General features: G+C 40.5%; 1 protein-coding gene across 7 annotated transcripts in view; it reads right to left on the bottom strand.

The window, feature by feature from the left end:
* Positions 1–10,422: 10,422 nt before the first annotated feature.
* SGMS1 (sphingomyelin synthase 1) overlaps positions 10,423–21,019 on the bottom strand; it is a 285,858-nt gene continuing 275,261 nt past the window's right edge. For all 7 annotated transcript variants that reach the window (XM_058671229.1, XM_058671232.1, XM_058671231.1 and 4 more), the window contains 3 exons: positions 16,090–16,243; positions 12,650–12,816; positions 10,423–12,009 (listed from right to left, as the gene is read on the bottom strand). In XM_058671229.1, coding sequence (XP_058527212.1) covers positions 11,830–12,009; positions 12,650–12,816; positions 16,090–16,243 — 501 coding nt within the window. In that variant the 3' untranslated portion in view covers positions 10,423–11,829. The remainder of the gene's footprint in view (positions 12,010–12,649; positions 12,817–16,089; positions 16,244–21,019) is intronic.

Raw genomic sequence — 21,019 nt, 5'->3', positions numbered from 1 at the left:
CCTTGGTTCTCAACCTAGGGCACGTCCTTGGTTTTTCTTTAGGCTGTGGAAGAGTCCACTATGGGATAGAAGTGGAAGCAGAAATTGTATGTAAGACACACAGGGTGGTATAAATGTTAGGCAAAAGATGAATTGTTGAGGCAGGCATAAAATAGACATGCAGCCTTGTGGGAACTTGGGGGTTAGGTAGTTAGCACAGGTTCCATCTTTGTCCCGCAGCCTGGTGCCCCAGGGTTGCCAGCTGAGGCTTATTAACTACTAATTGCGCTCCAAGGCTTTGGGGCCTCTTTAGTCTAAAGTACACCTACAATGGGGACTGAGAAGCTCCAGGAAAAGGAGTACGAAATCAACTATGTCAGAATAGCAATGGTCTAACACAAGCAGCAACTTTTACGCTGAATGCTTACTACATTTCAGCAAAGATGCAGAATGCTTTATACGTATTCTGTAGCAAGAATTGCTAGCTCTGCAACAAAATCTGTTTCTTTCTCCACTTGCCCACAGTCAGGATAGTCAAGTGACTGAAGTCTACACAATGGACAGAGCGGAAGTGATCTGCGCCAATTGCATCCTCGGATTGTAAAACTGTCCTTCCCATATATAATCTTCCATAATCTAAGCACAGAGGGAGCTGGAGGGAGAAATCCACAGTGACCCAGAGGCTAAGAGGGGGAGAGGAAATAAAGAGAGAGACAGCATGCAAGAGCACCTGTAGGGAAAAAAACCTGCCAACTTTCAAATATTTTTAAATTACAGGAGGAAAACTGGCTGACAAGCTAAAAACAGCTTTCTTCAAAATACTTGCAGGAATATGTTAGCAAAACAATGTGAAAGTCACTTTTCTGCAGAAGCACTACATTTTTTAGCCAGCTATTCACATTGCCTCCAGACCAAACCCTTGGATTTGGACGCACCTCGGGCTGCTCTCCTAGTTTTTCTCTCATCCCATGCCCATGGATCCCTGTGCAGTTTTAAATATACCCACCTTTCCTACTTCTGCTCATTTTCTTTCTCCCAAGACACTTTGACAACTACTCAACTCTTAAGGCAGTTTGGAAACATGGCTGCAAATTCTTTTGACACCCCATCCATGGAGAGGCCTATCTTCTCTCTTTTTTAGTTTGAGTGGGCTTGTGGCTGCTTGATACCATCGCTACTATGACTGTTGAGGCTGGGTCATGAGGTTTTGCATCATCAGCTGTTTCCTGAAAAACTCACATTTGAAGTGCTGAGAAATCGTATGAAAATCCTAGAGTTATCACATGGAAGAGATTAAACACAGGTGCTTTCCAGCTATCTGCATTAAACCTTCCAAACCAGTCCATCTGCCAACTAAATGCCATGGAGTAAATTCAATCAACAAAACATGGAACAATCGTGTCACTGAGCCAAGTTCTGATTGAAATTCCTAACCTATACAGTCATAAGTGGTAACAAAGTGACTGTTGTTTCAACTTCAATGTTTGGAGTAGTTATTGCTAACAAGAGATAACTGAAATACTCTCCTTTGGGACCCAAGAGAGGTTCCACTTTTTTTTTTTTAATGAACATTCTCTGACCATTGTACCAAACACATCTCTGAATTCACCTGTCTGTTCTAATTCTGGTCTTAAATGATTTTTTTTTAGAGAGGTTCCCAATTCTCTTTGGAGTCTAAGCTCCTTTTATTACTCTATGTCTCTATAGTACCTTATGCAACAGGCTTTTGGTGAATGGCTGTTGACAGGTAAGCACACTATCCCTACAACTGGAGGCATATCTAGAACTAAGGTAGGCACATGAGCAGAAATTAGGGAAATGTGCTTCCCCCCTCTGGCTTTGCACTTTCTGGACACCACAATCTTGACTCTAAAGGCCAGTGGTATTTATCCAATCTAGAACTTATGCATATATTTACTAAGTGCCTACTATTTGGCAGGTTTGTTTGTTTGTATTTAGATCCTGGTGATACAATAACGAACCAAAGAAAGTCCTTGTTTTCATTGTGCTTCTATTCTAAATTGAAGAAGACAAAAAGTAGAGTTTAATTTGTTAGAGTTTACACGTTAAGAATATGGCCTGATATGATGGCTCAATTGGTTAATCCTCCACTTCAAAGTGCTAAGATCCCATACGGGTACCAGTTCATGTCCCATGTGGCCTGAGAAAGCACTGGTTCATTTTCCATGTGGCTTGGGAAAGCAGTCGAGGATGGTCCAAAGCCTTTGTATCCTATTCCTGCATGAGAGATCCAGAAGAAGCTCCTGGCTCCTGGCTTCACATTAGCCCAACTCTGGCTATTGCTGTCATTTGGGGAGTGAACCAGCAGACAGAAGATCTTTCTCTGTCTCCCCTTCTCTCTACAAATCTGCCTTTCCAATGAAAATAAATGAATCTTAAATAAGTAAATCTTCTAAAACTATTTTTAAAAAAGAATAGAGTATGCTAAAAGGTAGATAATGTTGTTTTATATAGCATGATTAGAGAGGTCCTATGTAATAGTATTTAAATACACATCTTAAGGAAGTCTAAGGAAAGTTGTCAGATTTATGCCTCCATAAAAAAAAAATACTTGAGGAAAAAGGGGTAGTGAGCACAGCTTTCTGAGAGAAGACTCTGATGGTCTGAAACTTGAACAGATGGCCAGGGTGACTTGACCAGAGAGAACAGGCTGAGGATGCTGTGTGGTCAGGAAGGGCAAGGTGCAGATGCCAGGGTTGGAGGGCCTGCAGGAGCAAGTTAAGGGCTATGGATTTAGCTCAAAGGTGATAGGGAGTTGTTGGAGATTTTGAAGTGAGACGGCAGTATACTCTATTATGTAGCCTCTAGCTTATAGATAGAAAAACCACAACAGAAATGCAAAATTGAATAAAGGAAACTGATCTAGTGGATTCTGAAATATGTAAGCAAGAGACTCAAATCAAACAGCTGAAAGTGTGAAGTGGTCATAATGCGGATGCATTTTGAGAGTAAAGCCAGCACAGTTTCCCGTGGGAATTAAGAAGTGAGAGAGACACAGATGTTGAGAACAATTCCAAAGCTTTTTGGACTCAAGAGCTGAGAGAATGGAGATGACATTTTCTACCGAGGGGATTAGTATGTGAGAAGTAAGTTTAAATAAAGAAAATTAAGCCTTAGTTACACCTGCAACATAATTCTTGAGGGATTCTTTAATTGGAGAATTTATATAAAAATAATTTCCTGAGATGGTTGAGAATAAGTTAGTAGCTATAAAGACAACAACAGATAAAGGTATTTCCCTAAAGTCAATACGTTTCCTATGGTAAAAGCTAGGACTGGGTCAGGAAAAGCCAGGAACCCAGAATTCCATTTCCATCTGGGTCTTCCATGTGGGCAGCAGGGTCCCAAATACTTGGGTCATCTTCCAATACTTTTCCTGGTGCATTAGCAGGGAGCTGGATGATAAGCAGAGCAGCCAGCACTCAAACCAGGACTCTGATATGGGAAGCCGGCATTAGAGGCATTGGCTTAACCTGTTATGCAAGCCCTAATTTCATTTGTTAAAGAATCAGTTGCTTTTTCTTGAAGTATTTGGTGTAACATACCAGTGAACACATCCAGGTTTCCAATTTTCCTTTTTCATTGTTAATTTTTGTGATATATGATACAGCCCCATCCCTCAAGGCCAGTCACTCATCTGCTACTAATGGCTCCTCTTTATATGGAGGCTCATTATTCACATAAATTCAGTTTTTGTTACATATACATTGCATTTAAATACATACACATACCTATATCATCTGTACACACATGCTGTTTGTAACACTTTGGTTTAGTTTGCAAAAATGTTTTTACTTTAAGTAATAATAATTTAAAAAGTCTTTCTGGGGATGACATTTGGTGTAGCATATAGGAAGCCCATATCCCTCCCTTAGAGCACCAGGGTTTGCATGCTAGCTCTGACTTTCAATTCCAGTTTCCTGATAATATAGATCCTGGGAGGCAGTGGTGACAGCTCAATTATTTGAGCTCCTGTTACTTACCTGGGACACCTGGATCAAGCTCCTGGCTCCCTCCCAGCTTTGGCCTGTTCCTACCTTAGCTGTTGTTGGTGTTTGAAGAGTGTACCAGCAGGTGGAAGCTCTGTCACTCTCACTCTGTCACAAGCTGGCAAAATAATCAGGAAAATTGTTAATTCACAGAACTAATAGTCCAGGGAGGGCAGACTCAGAACTGGTTATTTAAGACTCTAGTAGATATGATTAAGGACCTGGGTCTTGTGGCAGTCCTGTCTCTTGAGTTGCAGAAATTGTAAACATTACATCTAAGTACAATCATACCCACAGAAAGAAGCTGTTCTCATCTGTAGGCATTTTCAACTACATAAGATCAGGAAAAGCAGTTTAACAGCAATCTAGAGAACCTGCTAGCTTCCTGTGAAGGTAAACACACAGACTCATTACCCTCTGAGTTTGTACATGGATATTCAGTTATGAAAAATAAAAACATGTGTATATATATGCATACATACAGATATATGTATATATGTGTGTATATATATATACACACACACATACTCACACCCATAAAACTTCTGTAATAATGTCCTCACTTGCTTGTAAACAGTGGAGTGTCAATTTACAGAAAAGCAAGTAAACAAACAATAACCCATTAAGAAGATGGAATACAGCTCTCAATAATTTCTAAAGTACAAGATGCAAGAATCAAATGGTCTAAAGCAAAGGAAAATGAGTTATATACAAAGAATGCATTTATAATCCACAGTAAGGGGGAGGAAAAAGGGGGTGAAGACAGAGTTTACCCCAAGGATTGGTAGGTCAGGTCAGCACTGACTGGGAGGAGGAGTAAAGAACTTTCTGGGGTGACAGCACTTACTCTGGATAGGTGTTTCAGATACATGGCTGTAGGCATTTGTCAAAATACTACACGCACACTTTATATTTAGCTATATCACTGCCTATAAAATTTACTGCAAAGAAAAAACTGTTAATGAATTTTGCATTTTAGTTAGGCACAAGCATATCAAAGCAGAAAGAAAGAAATCTGTCAAAGTCTAAAACGGATTGATACATGACAAAGAACATAAAAAGTTTGTATGAAAAGGATTTTGAGATAAATTACGATTGGAGAAATATAAGCCTATTAAAATGGAAATGGTTTTTTAAGGAAAGATTTGTCAGCATTAACTATACAGGAAGGCAGGCTGGTTTTACCTACATACCTTGTGTGTGTTTCTATTTATTTCCCATCAAAGCATAAAGAAAGGCTACAGTAAGTGAGAAAGGGAGGTCTGTGTGCTCAGGACCCGACACTCAACTGCTCTCCAGTGACCACCATTCAGTGCCCCGGCCCCCAACCCCAGGCTTCTGCTCCCATCTTACTAGCTCTCCTCCCTTTGCCCCTGGGCAATGTGAAAGAAGCGGCCCTACCTCAGAAGAAAACACAGCAGGTCTTGCGAGTAAGCTGGGCTGTCTTTCTTTCCTGCTCTGACCTCCTTTTAGCAGCAGGCAGACTGCCATCAATTCCTCATCATGCTTGTCAAGTGAAAACGACTTGGATTTGGGCCCCCTTCAGTTCCAAGAGGAAAATGAATTTTCTAAGGCCTGGGTAAATGTATTGTTGCTACTGTTTTAAATTGGCAACTTAGCTCTGAACATCTTGAGAATTAAAGCCAGTTTTGGTAGTCCAGATCTACAGGAAGCCAACTTGTCACAGTTCTCCATACTTGGCATGTGTTAAAATGACATTTCAGATACCTTCCCAGCTAATTTGGGTGACTTTTTGTTTGAATTTGCATTTGGTGTATGCTAATAGTATGTGGGGGTTATGTATGTTGACTACATTGACATTTTCTCTCCTGGAAGAATAGTTTTCTCCCTTCCCCTACATCCCATGAATGCTCCCTATACAGCACAACTGGGTGCAAGTTGTATAACAGATTCTGGAATGAAACCTTTTGCATGTAATCTGCCTTCAACTCCTCTACCCTCCCTCAGTTGGATCCCTGTGCCCTAGGGTGCCAGGAGCCCTTGGGGAAAACTCACTAAGCAGCTACTTGCCCGGGGGGGTTGGGGCTTCAGAACATCCATCGTAAGTTGCATGGGAAGGGTGACAGATCAAGCTCTTTGGAGGCATCTGGTGTCAGCTCATGAGCACAGAAATGAGCACAAAAATGAGCACGAGGGATGGGCATCAGTGATGCTTTCAAAGGGAGCAGGTGCCAGCAGCACTAATTGGACATGATTTGTTTTCAAGCCATTTGCTGCACATGTTCATTCCTGGAGTCTGTGGAGAAATGCAGTTAGTGAATGCCTCCAAATTCATCTTCTGGCCTCTGGTATGGTGTCTGTGAGGCTCACCGAGGCAGGTGGAAAGTGGTATGCTAATGCTGACTGCTCTGAGAAGTTGGTGTGGAGAACACACATCATGTTCTAGTGCTGTGGCACACTGGTTAAGTCATTGCCTGGGACACCAGCATCCCACATGTGTGAGTTTGCATCCTGGCTGTTCCACTTCTGAGCCAGCTCCCTGCTAAGACACCAGGGAGGCCGTGGAAGATGGGTTAAGTGCTTTGGCCCCTGTCATGCAGAAGACTCAAATGGAGATTCAGGGCCCGGCTTTGACATTTGGTATAATACAGCATGTAGTAAATAGGCTCTTATAAGCCTCTTCAATGAGTTTTTAAAGAGCTAAATCTGTCAATCTGACCTGAGAGGAAACAGGGTTTACCTTCAGGAAAATGAAGGTGATTCACTCAAGTATCTACAAAACACGGAGGCATTCTGAAGACAAGACAGGACCAACTGCCAGACGTGGCCTTAGGTACCCAGCTGTTTGGTTGAGCCCCAAATCCTCTGCCCTCCCTGTCCAAAGGAGTCTTCGTCAGAAAAATTTGGCACTGTTTTCTTCCTATATTGACATGTTTCATGGTATACATTCATGTTTCCTAACAAGGTTACAAGATTTTGAGAATTCTATTTTCAACTGGGTCTTTACAGAAGTATCATTTTTCCCTTTATGAGGTTTGAGGAACATTTATTTTTCATAGAGCATTATGTTTCTACTTCCTTAACTCAATAGGTTTTCCACTAGACACCTGGACTTGTACACACCCCCTTTCGGCAGAGTCAGAGCACATGTTAGTGCACAAAAGGCTCGGGTAAGCCTCCAAGCCCTTAGTGCATGTGATTCAGAAGGTATGTAACCTCTCCACTTCTATACCAATGTTAATTTTTTTCATGTCCTCCTGGACATGTATGATGAGAACTGGAAGTCATGAGAGTAGCTCAAATAGCTCAAATGCTATTTGAAAGTCATTTTTTATTCAGCTGTTATTAGGATAGGAATTTATTCTAATGGACCCTCCTTAGTTAACTGCTTATTTGTTGTGTTCCAGATGTTTTTAACAATAAAAACTATGTTACCAAGGGCTTCAGTAAGAAAAACCTGGATGAACTGAAAAACGACTCATGACAGGGGCAGGCACTTGACCTAGGGATTAAGATCCTTACGCCCAGCATCAAAATGGTTATGTCTGATACCTGGCCCTGGCTCCAGCTCCAAATGCAAACCCTGAGATGCAGTAGTAATGGCTCCTGAGGTAATTCCTCATACTTCATGTGGGAGACCTTTAGTTTCTGGCACCTGACTTTTACCTGGCTAAGTCTAGGTCACTGCATGTGTTTGGAATGTGAACCAGTGGATGGCAGCTGTGTGTGTCTCTCAAAAAACAAAACAAACAAAAAATTAATTAACTTAAAAGTCAAGACTTAGAATCTTTTGTCTGCTAGTTTACTGCCCAGATGGTCACAATGGCCAGGGATCAGATAGGCAGAAGCCAGGAATCAGTTTTATCTGGGTTCAGTGGGGAGTAAGAGGGGGCCGAACACATCATCTTTTGCTTCTTTCCCCAGGCCATTGGCAGGCAACTGGATTGAAAGCTGAGCAGCCAAGGTATGAGCTGGAACCCACCCACATGGGATGTCGGTGCTGCAAACAGCAGCTTTACCCATGATGCCATCCTCAGAAAACATCTTCAAAAAGTAAACCATAAAGAATTGAGGTCACGGGTTCAAGGGCTATCCCCAAATCTTGAGAGACAGGCTTGCTCAACATTGTAACTAAGATCTGCTTACATGAAACAAAAACATTAACACTGATTGGCACAGCTGCATGGAAATGAAGGAGTTATCAGTGCCTGCTCTTCCCACTCCATTCCTTTCTGGGCTTCCCATCAGACTTTAGGAGATAAAAATAGAGTCAAAAAACAGGGGTCAAGGCCACAAAAAGATTGGGAATGCTGCAGCTAGGACGGGAAGGAGAGGTGGCTGAAGGGAAAATTAACCTTGTTTGTGTTAAATATGGAGACACAATCCTACTGAATCAATGAGCAAGTTTTAGGACAACCCTTTCCCACCTACCCAGTGCCTTACCACCACACCAATGGCCTTCCAGCATGAAAAGCAGTGTATTAAATCTAAAAGTACTGCAAGACACAAACTCTGAATAAGTCAGTGCAGGGTCATGGAAAACTATAGAAACTCAGAGCTTCTGATACCTAGAGCTGTATCAAACATTAAAGACATTTTAACTCCCAGACTAACCAACCATCACTCTCAGGTCCACTTACCTTAATTTCTATCTTCTAATACAGTGTAACTATCCCCTACCCCCATCACCAAGTTATGAAGCATGCTGAAATCTGAAGATAGAAAAATATCAGAATGAGACTCAAATAGGACAGACATCAGAACTACCAGTGAATTTAATATCAACAATTATCATATAAAATGTGTAAGGACCATCTGATAAGAGGAATCACTTCATTTCCTTCTTACCTGCACCCTCAACTCGAAGCCACATTAAGTACTGTAAGGCGTCAATGAGCAGAAAACTCAGTTTCTGATTTGTTCAGAGGAAGTTTCCTGATTACAGGAAGAAAAAAGATAAAAGATTAGAATCAAGCAACATGTCTCCTACTTAATTCAAATCCTGGTTGATGCTCTGTACATAGTGTTCACACTAGGGCATGTATTCTTGTGATACTAAGTTTAGATGATGTTTAAGAAAACAGTGATTAGGAAACTGGCAAAATTCTCTCAGATCTCACACTGTACAATTCCTGCCATTCGAGCCACAGTCAGACATCCCTAAGCCCTACCCCAGAGGCAAAGATTTCTTTCACTGTAGTCTCCTCCTGAAGACCTCTGGAAAGCTGACAATATTGTTGGAGGAGGGCAGAAACTTGGATTCCAATCAGTTTCACCAACAACCGGTGGCATGCCCTTGGGCAAGTTATTTAGTATCTCTGAGTCACCTTGATGGGTGGTGTATATGTAAAATGGAGCTAGTAACTACATAGTGTGTTTGTGTAAGGGTTAACAAGCAACACAAATACAAGCAGCCAAACAGACCAAAGCCTAGTCTAGGTCCTTAGCTTATCAAACTAAAGCACAAGAAAGCACATGTCCTCACTCAGACAGCTGTAGCGTACCACAATGTTCCAGAACACACTGTAATTTCTCTTAGTCCTGGGATTTGCAGACTAGAGCGCCACAAGGTATGTCAACTCAAGAGCATCGGCAGGTGGCTGTCTTGATCCATACATGGTATACAAACTCACAATCATGACTTTTTCATGTGATTACTTCAACTTTTGCAGAAGATAAAGAAACTACTTTTAGCATTTACTAATTCACTTCCACTGACTCAATTTATATTTCCTTTCAATATGCAGCACCTAGTCAAGAGTTCAAGACAAGAATTTTCACAGGTAAATAAAAATGGATTCTAGCATGTCATATCCAGGTTCAAAGCTACGCAGGAAAGTTATACTGGCTTTGTATTCCCAGCCTTGCCAAACACACCCCTCAACAAAAACAGGCCTCTGCGGTTTACACCTTCCTTTTTCTTTACCACAACAGGATTAATAACATTCTATTTCCTTCTTAAAGATTTCTTTTCTATTCCTGTTGATTGTGAAAGAACCATTACTCTGTCTTTTCATATTTACTTTTCCTTTCCATCTAAAACTGGAAAAGTTGTATTATTAGTAACAGGGAGAAAAATTAAGTGACTAACTTGGTTAGGAATTAAAGAATTCAAAATTGCTGGTAAAATTTGACTGTAACATCTCTTGTTTTAAATATACTGAAGAAAAATACACCCAGTCTGCACAGGTTAGAGATTAGAATACACATGACATGATCTCAAGGATAAATTCAAAAACACATAACTAAAGGTCCTGTGTGAGACTTTGTGAAACTGAGAAGGTTGGTTTTCCTATCTTGCTTCAATTACTTCAATTATAATTTCTGTGAAGAAATGTGAATGAACACAATAACCATACGAGCCATTTATTTTAAGTATCAGCTTTTATTAAAAAGTGCATTTTGATTAATTTATGATCTAGATAAGCTGTAAGATATCAGTATACTCTCTGGAATAATAACTTTACAAATATTTTAAACAAACAAAATTTTAAAAGCCTTTTTATTTCCTTCACCATTATTGTTATACAATACAAATATCACCTTGTGAATACAGAAAAAAAAAACCCTACAGAAGATAATTCTGCTGCACGTAAAATACAGAATGGATATTTATATTTCTTCATTCTTAAAAAACTATTTTGTTCTCCACATTGGCAAGTATAGAATAGAATACTTCCCCAAACATACGTATGTTAGGAGTGAAACAGAATTACATGCAGTTTCTGCACAAATATATTGTAAAGAAATAGATCTCTTTTTTGTTGTTCACAAACAAAATTGCCATGAGAGTATGGATACTAATTTTCAGCTTTCAAGTTTTAGACAAGTGATCATTTTCAAAACTCTCTTTAAAAAAAAATATTCATGGCTGTTTTCACTGTGTAGTTAGAACTGAACTACCAAATAGATGACAAAATTGTTTAAGTGCTACAATGACACTGTCACCTGCTCACAATATGTGAACAGGCTCTGACTTTCTAATTAACATCTCCATTTTTAAATTCAGAGCAATTTTAAAACCATAAACAGTCTTCTGATGAATTTAGTGACAAATGCAAAAATTTAGTAGTGTATACATACATCTATATTTTTGTGGAATACTTTAAATAAAAACATTTAAGATTGCCTACTGACCATACAATCAAGACAAGAAAGGCACTAGAAACATAGACAAATTTCTCTCTCAAGAAGCATTTTTATGTTTTAACTCTCTTCTCTCTAACATGTAAAAATCTTCAAATTTGGTTTTCATAACATCATTTTGAAAAATAAAGTTAGTAAATACTTAGAAAATCACTTTATAACAGAATCTTTTTTTTGCACTTTTTGACACACTGTATTGATTTTACAAAACCTGAAGTTACCATACCTTTCTGTCTGTCATTTTTAATATTGGTGCAACAGGTAGAAAGTTTTCATAAGTGGACCCCAAGCAGGTACTTAGAAACCTTCATAGAGACATTTGCTAGAAAATGGCTTACAGCCCAATCTTTGGGGCAAGAGATATGAAAAGTATGTTTTCCCAAGAAAATAATACGCTTTATTTCCAGATTTGACTGGAAACACCAGAACTTATGTTATATAAAAGCTTATATTTATGCTGCTGCATCATATACAAAGGAACATGGTGGTTGTGGGTTATTATGCAAATCCCCGACTATGAACAGGAAATGTGAACAGTGCATGATAGGTTAACTTTTCTTTATTGTTGTCCAACGCAGGTCCTTTGGAGAGAAAAAAAGATCACAGTGCTGACCAGGTAACTCGATAGGTTCAGTTGAAAGGTAATAGGATTAGGGAGGTGTTTGTTTATGGCATCTTCTCAGTGGAGTTCTTAGCACTTTGGACAGTTCCTCTTCACCTCACTTGTACGCTGTTACGTGTCGTTCACTAGACGGCTGTATTTAACTTGCCTACTGAGGTGCACTACTGGCCAGGGAAAGGGCCAATGGTAAGATCGAGGTACAATTCCTTGGACATTCTTTTCAAAGTACTGAAATGGTCTGTACCACCACACTCTGGCCAGGAGGTTCATCTGGGAAGCTTCCTTTAGCACCTAAGATAACAAAGAAACATAGAATCTTTCATTTCAAGTTCACATACTGTTAAATTTCACAAAGGACCCCGGACCTGTGCTAGGCTCACCCAACAGCTTCATGCGCATTATCATCATTCTGCTACACTCCATGCTCATCTGGAAACTGAGTGCATACCACAAAGAGCAGCAGCACCTTTTGAGTGCAAAGAGAACTTGTGACTACTCACTCACCTCTGGCTTACCAAAGCTTTAGAAAGCTTTTTAGCTATTCACTCATAGAAGAGCGAACAGCATAGAAGCTAAATACAGGGACTTAATTGCTAAAATACTACACTGGTGATGGGACCATGGTAGGGAGAAGAGGATGGGAAGGATCAAGCACTGGGAATACATGGGCTTAGGAAATATTTTTCCATGGACAGTGAATCTGACACTCTTCTAGAAGGAAGCAATCTTATATTTAATTACATTAACATATTTCTTTTTTCTTCTTGATTTCAAAGAGGATTCCTATGGCACAGAGTAACAAACCCTCAGTTACTAATACTTTCGGTAACACGTTAGACACCTCTGGATTATCAGTGATCCAAACTCCACCTTATCCCGCCCCTTCCTCCTCCAACCCTTCACCCTTTGACCCAGCTGAGGCAAAACTCACTTGCTGATTGGCCATAGTGTGATACCACCAGAAGAGTCTTGTGGTGATATAATATGCCACCACCACGTCCACAGTGTAGTGGTCATGCGCTAAGAGAATACAGAAGATTCCAACTACGCTGAGAAGCCAGCAAATCCAGTGGTACCACCAGAGTCTTCTAGGGGAATCTGAAAATAGAAGACATAGGCAATAGTTCTATTATTCAAATAATTCTAACAACACCCAACCACACCCAAACCATAATTTCTGAACCCAATTACCTTGGATCTTTTTAAAATTCACTTATTTATTTGAAAGGTAGAATGACATTGTGTGAGTGTGTGTGTGTGTGTGTGTGTGTGAGAGTGAGAGAGAGAGAGAGAGAGAGAGAGAGAGAGAGAGAGAGAGAGAGAGAAAGAGAAGAGAGAAAAGAAGAGAGAAATCTTCCATTTGCTGGTTCACTTTCCAAATGGTCATAATAGCTAGGTTTGCAGCAGGCTGAAGTCAGAAGCCAAGGACTCCGTGCTGGTCTGCCCAAGAAGAGAAGGAAGGGGCCCAAGTACTTGAACCATCTTGTGCTGCCTTCACAGGCACATTAGCAGGAAGCTGGATTGGAAGCTGGATTATTTCATTCATATAATCATAAATAGAGTTTAAAAATGATCCTAGTCAAATAAGGTCGTACTAACCACATTTCATTTTTAAAAGACAACTTTTAATTTTTTAACCTGTAGCTAATTTGGGGTTAATGCTCTGTACAAAAATTAAAACCCATTAGCCCACAGAACCTTCTATATGGATAAAGCAATTGTAAGTGATTCAATAGTCTCATTTCCTTTCCAAGTTGTGCAGCCTTACAGTAGGCTGAAAGTCTTTGAGATTTCCATATTGACAATTAGAAGAAAACGCAAATGCCTAAGAATTCTAGTCCTAAAGAGTCTTCCCCAAAATAGGATGCTATCAGGTAAGTCCTTGGCTGTGCGTTCTTCTGATCACCTGAGACAACACCAACACTCTGAGTGCAGGCCCTTTCCCTTGCTTCTCAATGGGCTGACTAGGCAGAACGTCAGACTGTTGACTCAGGATGCCACTTCTCTCCACCCCTTGGGAACAGCCTCAGGTTTCTATCGGATTCTTAAGGTGTTCAAGAATTATTTATTCATCCATTCATCCACTATGCAGTAGCATCTACCATATCAGGCACTGCTCTAGGTACCTGGATCACTGAAAAAAAGGCACAGAGCCTGGCTCTGTGGGGAGGTTGCCTCCTGGGAGGGAAGACAGGAGATGATGATTACTGTAAATAAGCAAACCATGCATACTACTAAAAGCTGTTATAGCTACAGAAAAATTAAAAAGCTGAGTCAATGCGGGGGAGGGTAGAAGAAAGAAGGTGTGAAGTTCAGTCCAAGGTTTTAACTAGGTGATTAGGGTGAGGATGTCTTCCAGGACTATTTGCATTCGGCTACTCTGTCAATACAATAACAAATGCTACTCTTTATTCTTTGAGAAACTCTACTAGAGTCCATATGCACCATCTATTTTATCTTTTGTCCTCAGTCTCTTCTCCAAGCGTGAATACCTCATTGGAAAGATGAAGAAACCTAGGACTTGAAAAAGAGGCTAAAAAGTTTTGTGTTTTTTTTTTTTTCCAGTAAGAGATGGCATAAGGATTCAAAAAATCAGAGTTTTGCAACCTAAGGACTCTGCATTTCCCAGTGTGGAACACTGCCTTACCATTAAGAAGGCTAAGCTTTGATCCCACTGAAGGATTTCAGGTACCAGCCAACAGGAGAAGGAATCCCTTCTCCAGCGTTGCTGACACCTGGTTCACACTGTTCCCATTGTCCACACAAGGCTACATATGGTACATGGCTGGATCACACCTTAAGCATTCTGAATACACATGGCTAGAATTCACTACATTTGGTCACATACTAAGCACAGGAAGAAAGAGTATTATTCATCCTTCTCTCTTTCGATGTCCTAAATGCCATGTTCTCTTCTCTTTCCGTGTTTTCTTATCTGAGTTTTTCAAGGTCCAAACTGGGTTTTCATTTGGTCTTTCACCTCTGCCCCTTCCCCAAGTCTACCCTCTTCGTGTTACCTGATGACTCAGGATCCCACTTCTCTCCATTTTGATGCTGTCACACTAGATCAGGGCATTGAGTCTCCTTTCCCAACTAAATCAGAAACCAATCTCCTAATTTTTCTCTTGGCCTCCAGTCTCAGTTCTCTCTGACCCACCCTGTAAGCTGCTGCAAGTGTTTGCCCCTCTCTGAAGGACAAACGACATTGCCCCTCTACAGGCATCCTATTTCCTGGGAATTCAGCTTCCTGTGGCTTAGGATGGCTCTCTATGCCCTAGTGTCCCTACTTCTCAAAATGGACCCTATACCACCACATAGAGCTCCCAAGCCACCTCCAAACTGCAATGAGTGACCTCCTTTGTGATAACTCATTGCTCTTTGTGGACATGGCCTGTGTAAAATTCATTAGACTGCTTCTCACAGTAATATATTGAAGACAGCTGGATTTTCTCTAAGCTGAAAATGAATTAAATCGCCAGTAGTTTATTTACAATGGCTGAAATATCAACGGTATTAAAATACAAACTCAGAATCACATGCCTCAGAAACATAATCTGTGAGGAAACAATGACATAAGAACACACATATATGTATAGATATGGGACACACACACACAATACTTTTTAGGTAAGTTTTAAAAACAAAACACTCAAATATAAAAATATGCTTGGAAATAATCATAGAAAAGAAATTACAAGTTTTTAATCATATGTTAACATTTCATCTCCTCTTTAAAGTAAATTTGGCAAAACACTAATAACATACAGGCAACTGAAATCTGAACAATATAAAGGTAACTATAATATTGTTTTTGTGTGCTTCATAATAAAAAATTTTAAGTATGTCTCTTAAAGAGAATTTCCTACTTCATGTTTGTCATTCACAGGCTCATTGCCCTTTGAGGGCAGAGATATCACACGGTCCATTCTGCACCCTTAGCACAGCACAGCAACACACACATACACAAGTAGCCACCAAGTGAGCACATGAATCACTACCATCCCACGGGGTCAGAACCTGGATCCTTGTATCTCTGCAAGATTCCCTTCTGGCTCCTAACAGAGGCTGTGTAACCAGCTTACAACACACTTTCAGTACTACCCTTAACTGAAACTGCCTTCGCCCCAGTGTTACAGCTGATGCTCCAGGAAACCAAGACAAACCCTCAAGAAGGGCAATTATGTCCTTTATTCCACACATCTCCCTGGGTGACAGCTGCATCCCAGGAAGGGTGAGAAGTTGACGCTGTCATCCTGAAGCCCTCAGTCTAGTTTCAGCACTTTGCAGAAAACTTGATTTATTAAAGGACCACAGATCAGGGAGCTATTGGTGAGGGAGAAAGTTAACAGTGGAAGGCCATTTTAGACTTACACTCTTTGATAAATAAGTAGGTGAGTGTGAGCATGACCGTGTGGCCGCTGTAAAGGTAGTCCCCACACATGTTGTGAGAACCAGTGATGGACAGTCCACCTCCAGCGATGAGCTTCATTATTCTCCGCAGTTGGGCTTCCCAGTCTCCAAAAAGCTGATGGGGAAAAAAATCAGGATTCATTACTAGTCCACATGAAAGTATCTTCTGATCACAATTTGTATCCAGAAGTAAATGTGTATTAAGACACAGGCCATCTCCACAACGAAGCTGCCCAACCGACACTGGCTTCACAGGGGTAGCCTTTCCACAAGCACAGTGCAGTAGAGGAAGTGTGTGGCTTCAGAACTTCCTTGGGATGCTAGCATGTTTTATAGCACATTTCAGCAGATGCTTACCTCACAAAACTGATTTACTTCAGCTGCCATTTTTGGGAAAAGAAATTTTAAATCTACAGTCTAGGAAGACTTAAAGAAATGTAGTTTTGCCATGTTTGGCCTAGGAAAATTAACTGTCCTGACTTGGCTGAAGCCACTGGAGGCTGGGGTAGTCAAATGTGCAATATTTGTTGGTGATTTGGGGGGACCAAACTGTAAAACAAAGGTCAGAATCAAATGCGTTCTCAGTGTTCAGAAATTATGGGTTTAGCACTGGATGTTTCTGTTTTTACTAAGAGTTATAAATTACTTGTTTAAATTACATGTATAAATTACAGATTTAAATTTTGAATCTGGATTACACACTAGAATAACAAATAACTTTAAAAATTCATTGTGACTTTTATTTGCCCTAATAAACACAATGCGTGATCACCTACACTGTATTTTTGCCACAACTACTGAAATTTCTCATTGGCCTTTTGGTCCCCTTTCAACATTTCCAAATTTGGGAAAAACACTTCATTGTAATTTTGCTTTTAAAAAGTTACTAAGATACTAGTCATAGATGGCAGACAGCCTGGAATATAGCACACAGAGGATCAAAGCCTCAAACCTAAAGGGGTCAGTCACACTGAACATTCCTCACAAGTGAAGATAAAAGACCTACTTAGGAAGAGACACACAATTTCACCAACTGGTGACTATGAAAATACCCTAATGTCTTGAAAGATGAAAGAGGAGCTTTACACGGAGCACAATTAGGATGGGCCTTTTCAAAACTAACACTGGAAAATGAGGAAAACTGTTCTCAAATTCTGAGGGAAGGGCCTAGTGGCTAAATCCTCACCTTGCAAGCACCCGGGATCCCACATGAGCACTGGTTTGTGTCCCAGCTGCTGCAGTTCCCATCCAGTTCCCTGCTTGTAGCCTCGGAAAGCAGAGGAGAACAGCCCAAAGCCTTGAGACCCTGCACCCAAACCAGAGACCTGGAAACAGCTCCTGCATCCTGGCTTCGGATTAGCTCATCTTGGGCTATAGCAATCATTTGAGAAGAGAACCAGTAGATTGAAGATCTTTCTCTCCGTCTCCCCTTCTCTCTGTAAATTTACCTTTCCAATAAAAATAAACAAACCTTTAAGAAAAATTCCAAAGGAAAATGATTTCTAAATTACATCTCTACACTTAGTTATATCATAACTAAGCATAAATGATAAACTGAAGCCTCTTCCTACACTCAGAATTCAGAATATCTACCACTTAGATGCTATTTTCTAGGTATAACTGAGCATATATTCTATAAAGCCAAGGTCAAGTGCTCCAAAGAGGGCTTCCAGGTGAGACCAGCCCACACCTGGTGCCTCACGCGGGATGCCGTTAGGGGAGGGTCACTCCAGCACTGGGGAGGTAGTATGTCTGAAAGTGTGACAATTGCTTTAGATTGCACAACAGGGGAGGCTCAAAGTCTCTCCCTAACAATTCTACTGCCTTGTTTTATTGTTATCTGGTTAGTTGGAAAGTAAAACTACAAATAAATAAAAAATATAAAATATAAATAGGAGAGTAGTTTTACAAAATATTTTTTTTTTGCATAGAAGAATTTCCTTTAACAAAAACATTTGCTTTACATTTGGTAGAATCCTTCAGCCTACCTAATCATGAACTGAAAACAGTCAAAACCAAAAACAAATGACACAATGACAGCTTTATATGTATATGTGTGTGTAGCTGAATTTATATCTATTTACATAAACCTGAAAGGCAGAGAGACAGAGAGGAAAAGAGGAAGAGCAGGAGAAAGGGAGAGACAGAAGGAAGGAGAGAGGGGTGGAGGGAGTGGAAGAGAGAGGAAGATGGGGGAGAGATAGAGAAGGGGAGAGAGGTAGAGAGAAGGAGAAAGAAGGCAGGTAAACAGGCACAGGAGGAGAGGAAGAAAGTGAGTGAGGGACACAGAGGGAGAAAGGGAAGGGAGAAGAGAATTTTTTCATCTGCTGCTTTATTCTTCTTTTTTAAAATTTTTACAAGGATTTATTTTATTTTTATTGGGAAGTCAGATTTTGCAGAGAGGAGAGAGAATGATCTTCCATACACTGGTTCACTTCTCAAATGGTTGCAATTGCCAAGGCTGAGACGCTCCAAAGCCAGGAGCCAGGAGCTTCTTTCAGTTCTCCCACACAGGTGAAAGGTCCCAGGGATTTGGGCTGTCCTCTAGTGCTTTCCCACGCCACAAGCAGAGAGCTGGAAGGGAAGTGGAGCAGCCGGGCACAAACTGGTGCCCATATGGGATCCTGATACATGCAATGTGAGGACTTTAGCCACTAGGCTACCGTGCTGGGGCCATGTTGGTTTATTTTGCAACAAGGTCTGGGCCAAGCTGAAGACAAGAGCCAGAACTCCAACCAGTTCTCCCATGATGGTGCTTGAGGCGTCATCTACTACTTCTCAGGCATATGAGCAAAAAGTTGGGTCAGAAGTGCTTGTTGTATTCAATTCCAGGAGCTTTGATATGGGATGTGGGCATCCCAAATGGTGGCTTAACCGGCTGTATCACAACACTTTGCCCCTGCCACTGAATCTAAATCTAAGGAACCAGAAAATGAACACCATAAACCCTGTAATTTGGCTTATTAACAGCATTTTGCCATATTCTCCTCTTTCATTTTCCCCTCGATCATTTGAGAACAAGCTGCATGTATTACTAACATTTCATTTCTAACAAGAATAACAACAATCTCTTCCATAAACACTCCCCCAAAATGTAACAATGACACAAGACTACCTTGGTCAACAGTCCATATTCAAACTGCTTGAAACAACACTCTGGAGAGCTTTTTCCTTCTGCCTAGGTTCCATATGGAGAATACACATGGAGGCTTCTACTCAGGGATTGCTTTTTTTTTTCTTGGTCATTTATAATTTGCCAATCTGTTTTTTGTGTTGTTTTGGTTTTTTTCACAACACTGACAGGTTTCAGGAATCCCATTTGGTATGTTATAGATATTATTATCATATCAATTTGATGATCTTTAACTTTTTATCCACTGATTACTCTGAATCATAATTATTACTACAGTGATTACAAAATGGTCAGTCTGCATTTCTAAGTTTATGTCGTAACAGTTGATTTTTGTTGGGTAGAAAGTCTTCCTCTCACTAATTATTAGAAACATTTCACTCATTTATTATACTCTCATAGTATCATTATTCATGGACTGCACTCAAATTGTCTCAACCATGGAGAGTGGGAGCCCCTCCAGCAGGACGGCAGGGCTTCTGAATGCAGCCTCCTGGGGTCCTGATGTCCTAGGAGTTTGGGACCAGAGGCCTACTGTCCATCTGCTTGCACTCTAAGAGCAGGGTTATGTATCATGCATTCACATACTGTTCTGCAGGGCTCTCCAGAATTCCACAGTGAGTTCTTTCTTTTGGGATCTCTTCCTTTGATCTGACAGCTGTTGACATGAGAAAACCGTTGTCACCTTTCCAATGACTCTGGGCCCTGGTTTTGGCCTTTTCCCCCTCCACATCAGACAGGCTAAGGTATTACCTGGCTCCCTCGTGGGAGTATCAGGAACACAGATGTGGCCAAACTTCTTGCCTCTACCACTGAGCATCTCTGAGGCATGAATGACATCACTGATCTCTAAACAACTACAAGTTTCTGCCACACGTTTATAGGAACGACATGACAACAAAACATTTGGAATAGTGGTAGGCACAAAATAGGTGGACGTAAAACGAAGCCACTGTAAATCCACTTCCTTTCACAGAGTGGTGTCTTCCTTTCAGCATGAAAAACCATTTAGAATGTTAAGGTCCATAAAATAATGCAAAAATGCATGTAGCAACATTGAATCTAAGGAGACAGTAATAAACATGGGTAGATAATGATTTATATCATGATATAAAAGTGAAAATCCACTGAATATTAACAGCCATGAGGTTCCTGTAAATCCCCCACCCCCTCTTTTTGGATTCTTCAATGTACTGATAATGAACGTGCACTTTACAATGAAAAAAATAATAGGGAAAAATGATATAGGACAGAGGAAAAAAAGTCAAAGCAGGACTTAACATGAACAAGGCTATAAAAAATTATTTGGAATAAATAGAAAAACAGAATAAAAACAAGGAAAATTATACTGATAGCTAGAAATCAGGAGGTAAGCAGAGAATAAACAGGTACTGATAATTTCAGTTCCTCAGTTCACAAGGATGGCATGAAGTTATTTTGGTAATAGAAGAGGAGTCATGTTCTGAGAGAGCTGGCAGGAGCTAATCAGAATCTCAAAACCTGTCAGTGTGAAGGGCACCTGGAATATTTCAACTGCCACCTGATAAGCATGGAAACAGAGAAAGAAGCCTATAAACCCCCCAAAGAAGAGAGGCTCTTGCCTGGGGAGACAGGACTCTTTAGAGAAAAAAGGGACCCAAGGGGCAGATGATAACTCCATCAGTGCTCAGCTGTGACTCAGAGGAGGGGCTCTGCACAGGAGCTGGCAGGCTGGAGAGCAGGAATGGGCCTTTCTGCTGCTGCGTTTACATTTCATTGCTC

The sequence above is a fragment of the Ochotona princeps genome, chromosome 13 (genome assembly GCF_030435755.1).
Source record: "Ochotona princeps isolate mOchPri1 chromosome 13, mOchPri1.hap1, whole genome shotgun sequence".
Lineage (NCBI taxonomy): Eukaryota > Metazoa > Chordata > Mammalia > Lagomorpha > Ochotonidae > Ochotona > Ochotona princeps.
Note: the sequence above shows the minus strand (reverse complement) of the source record. Positions and strands in the feature narration are given on the sequence as shown.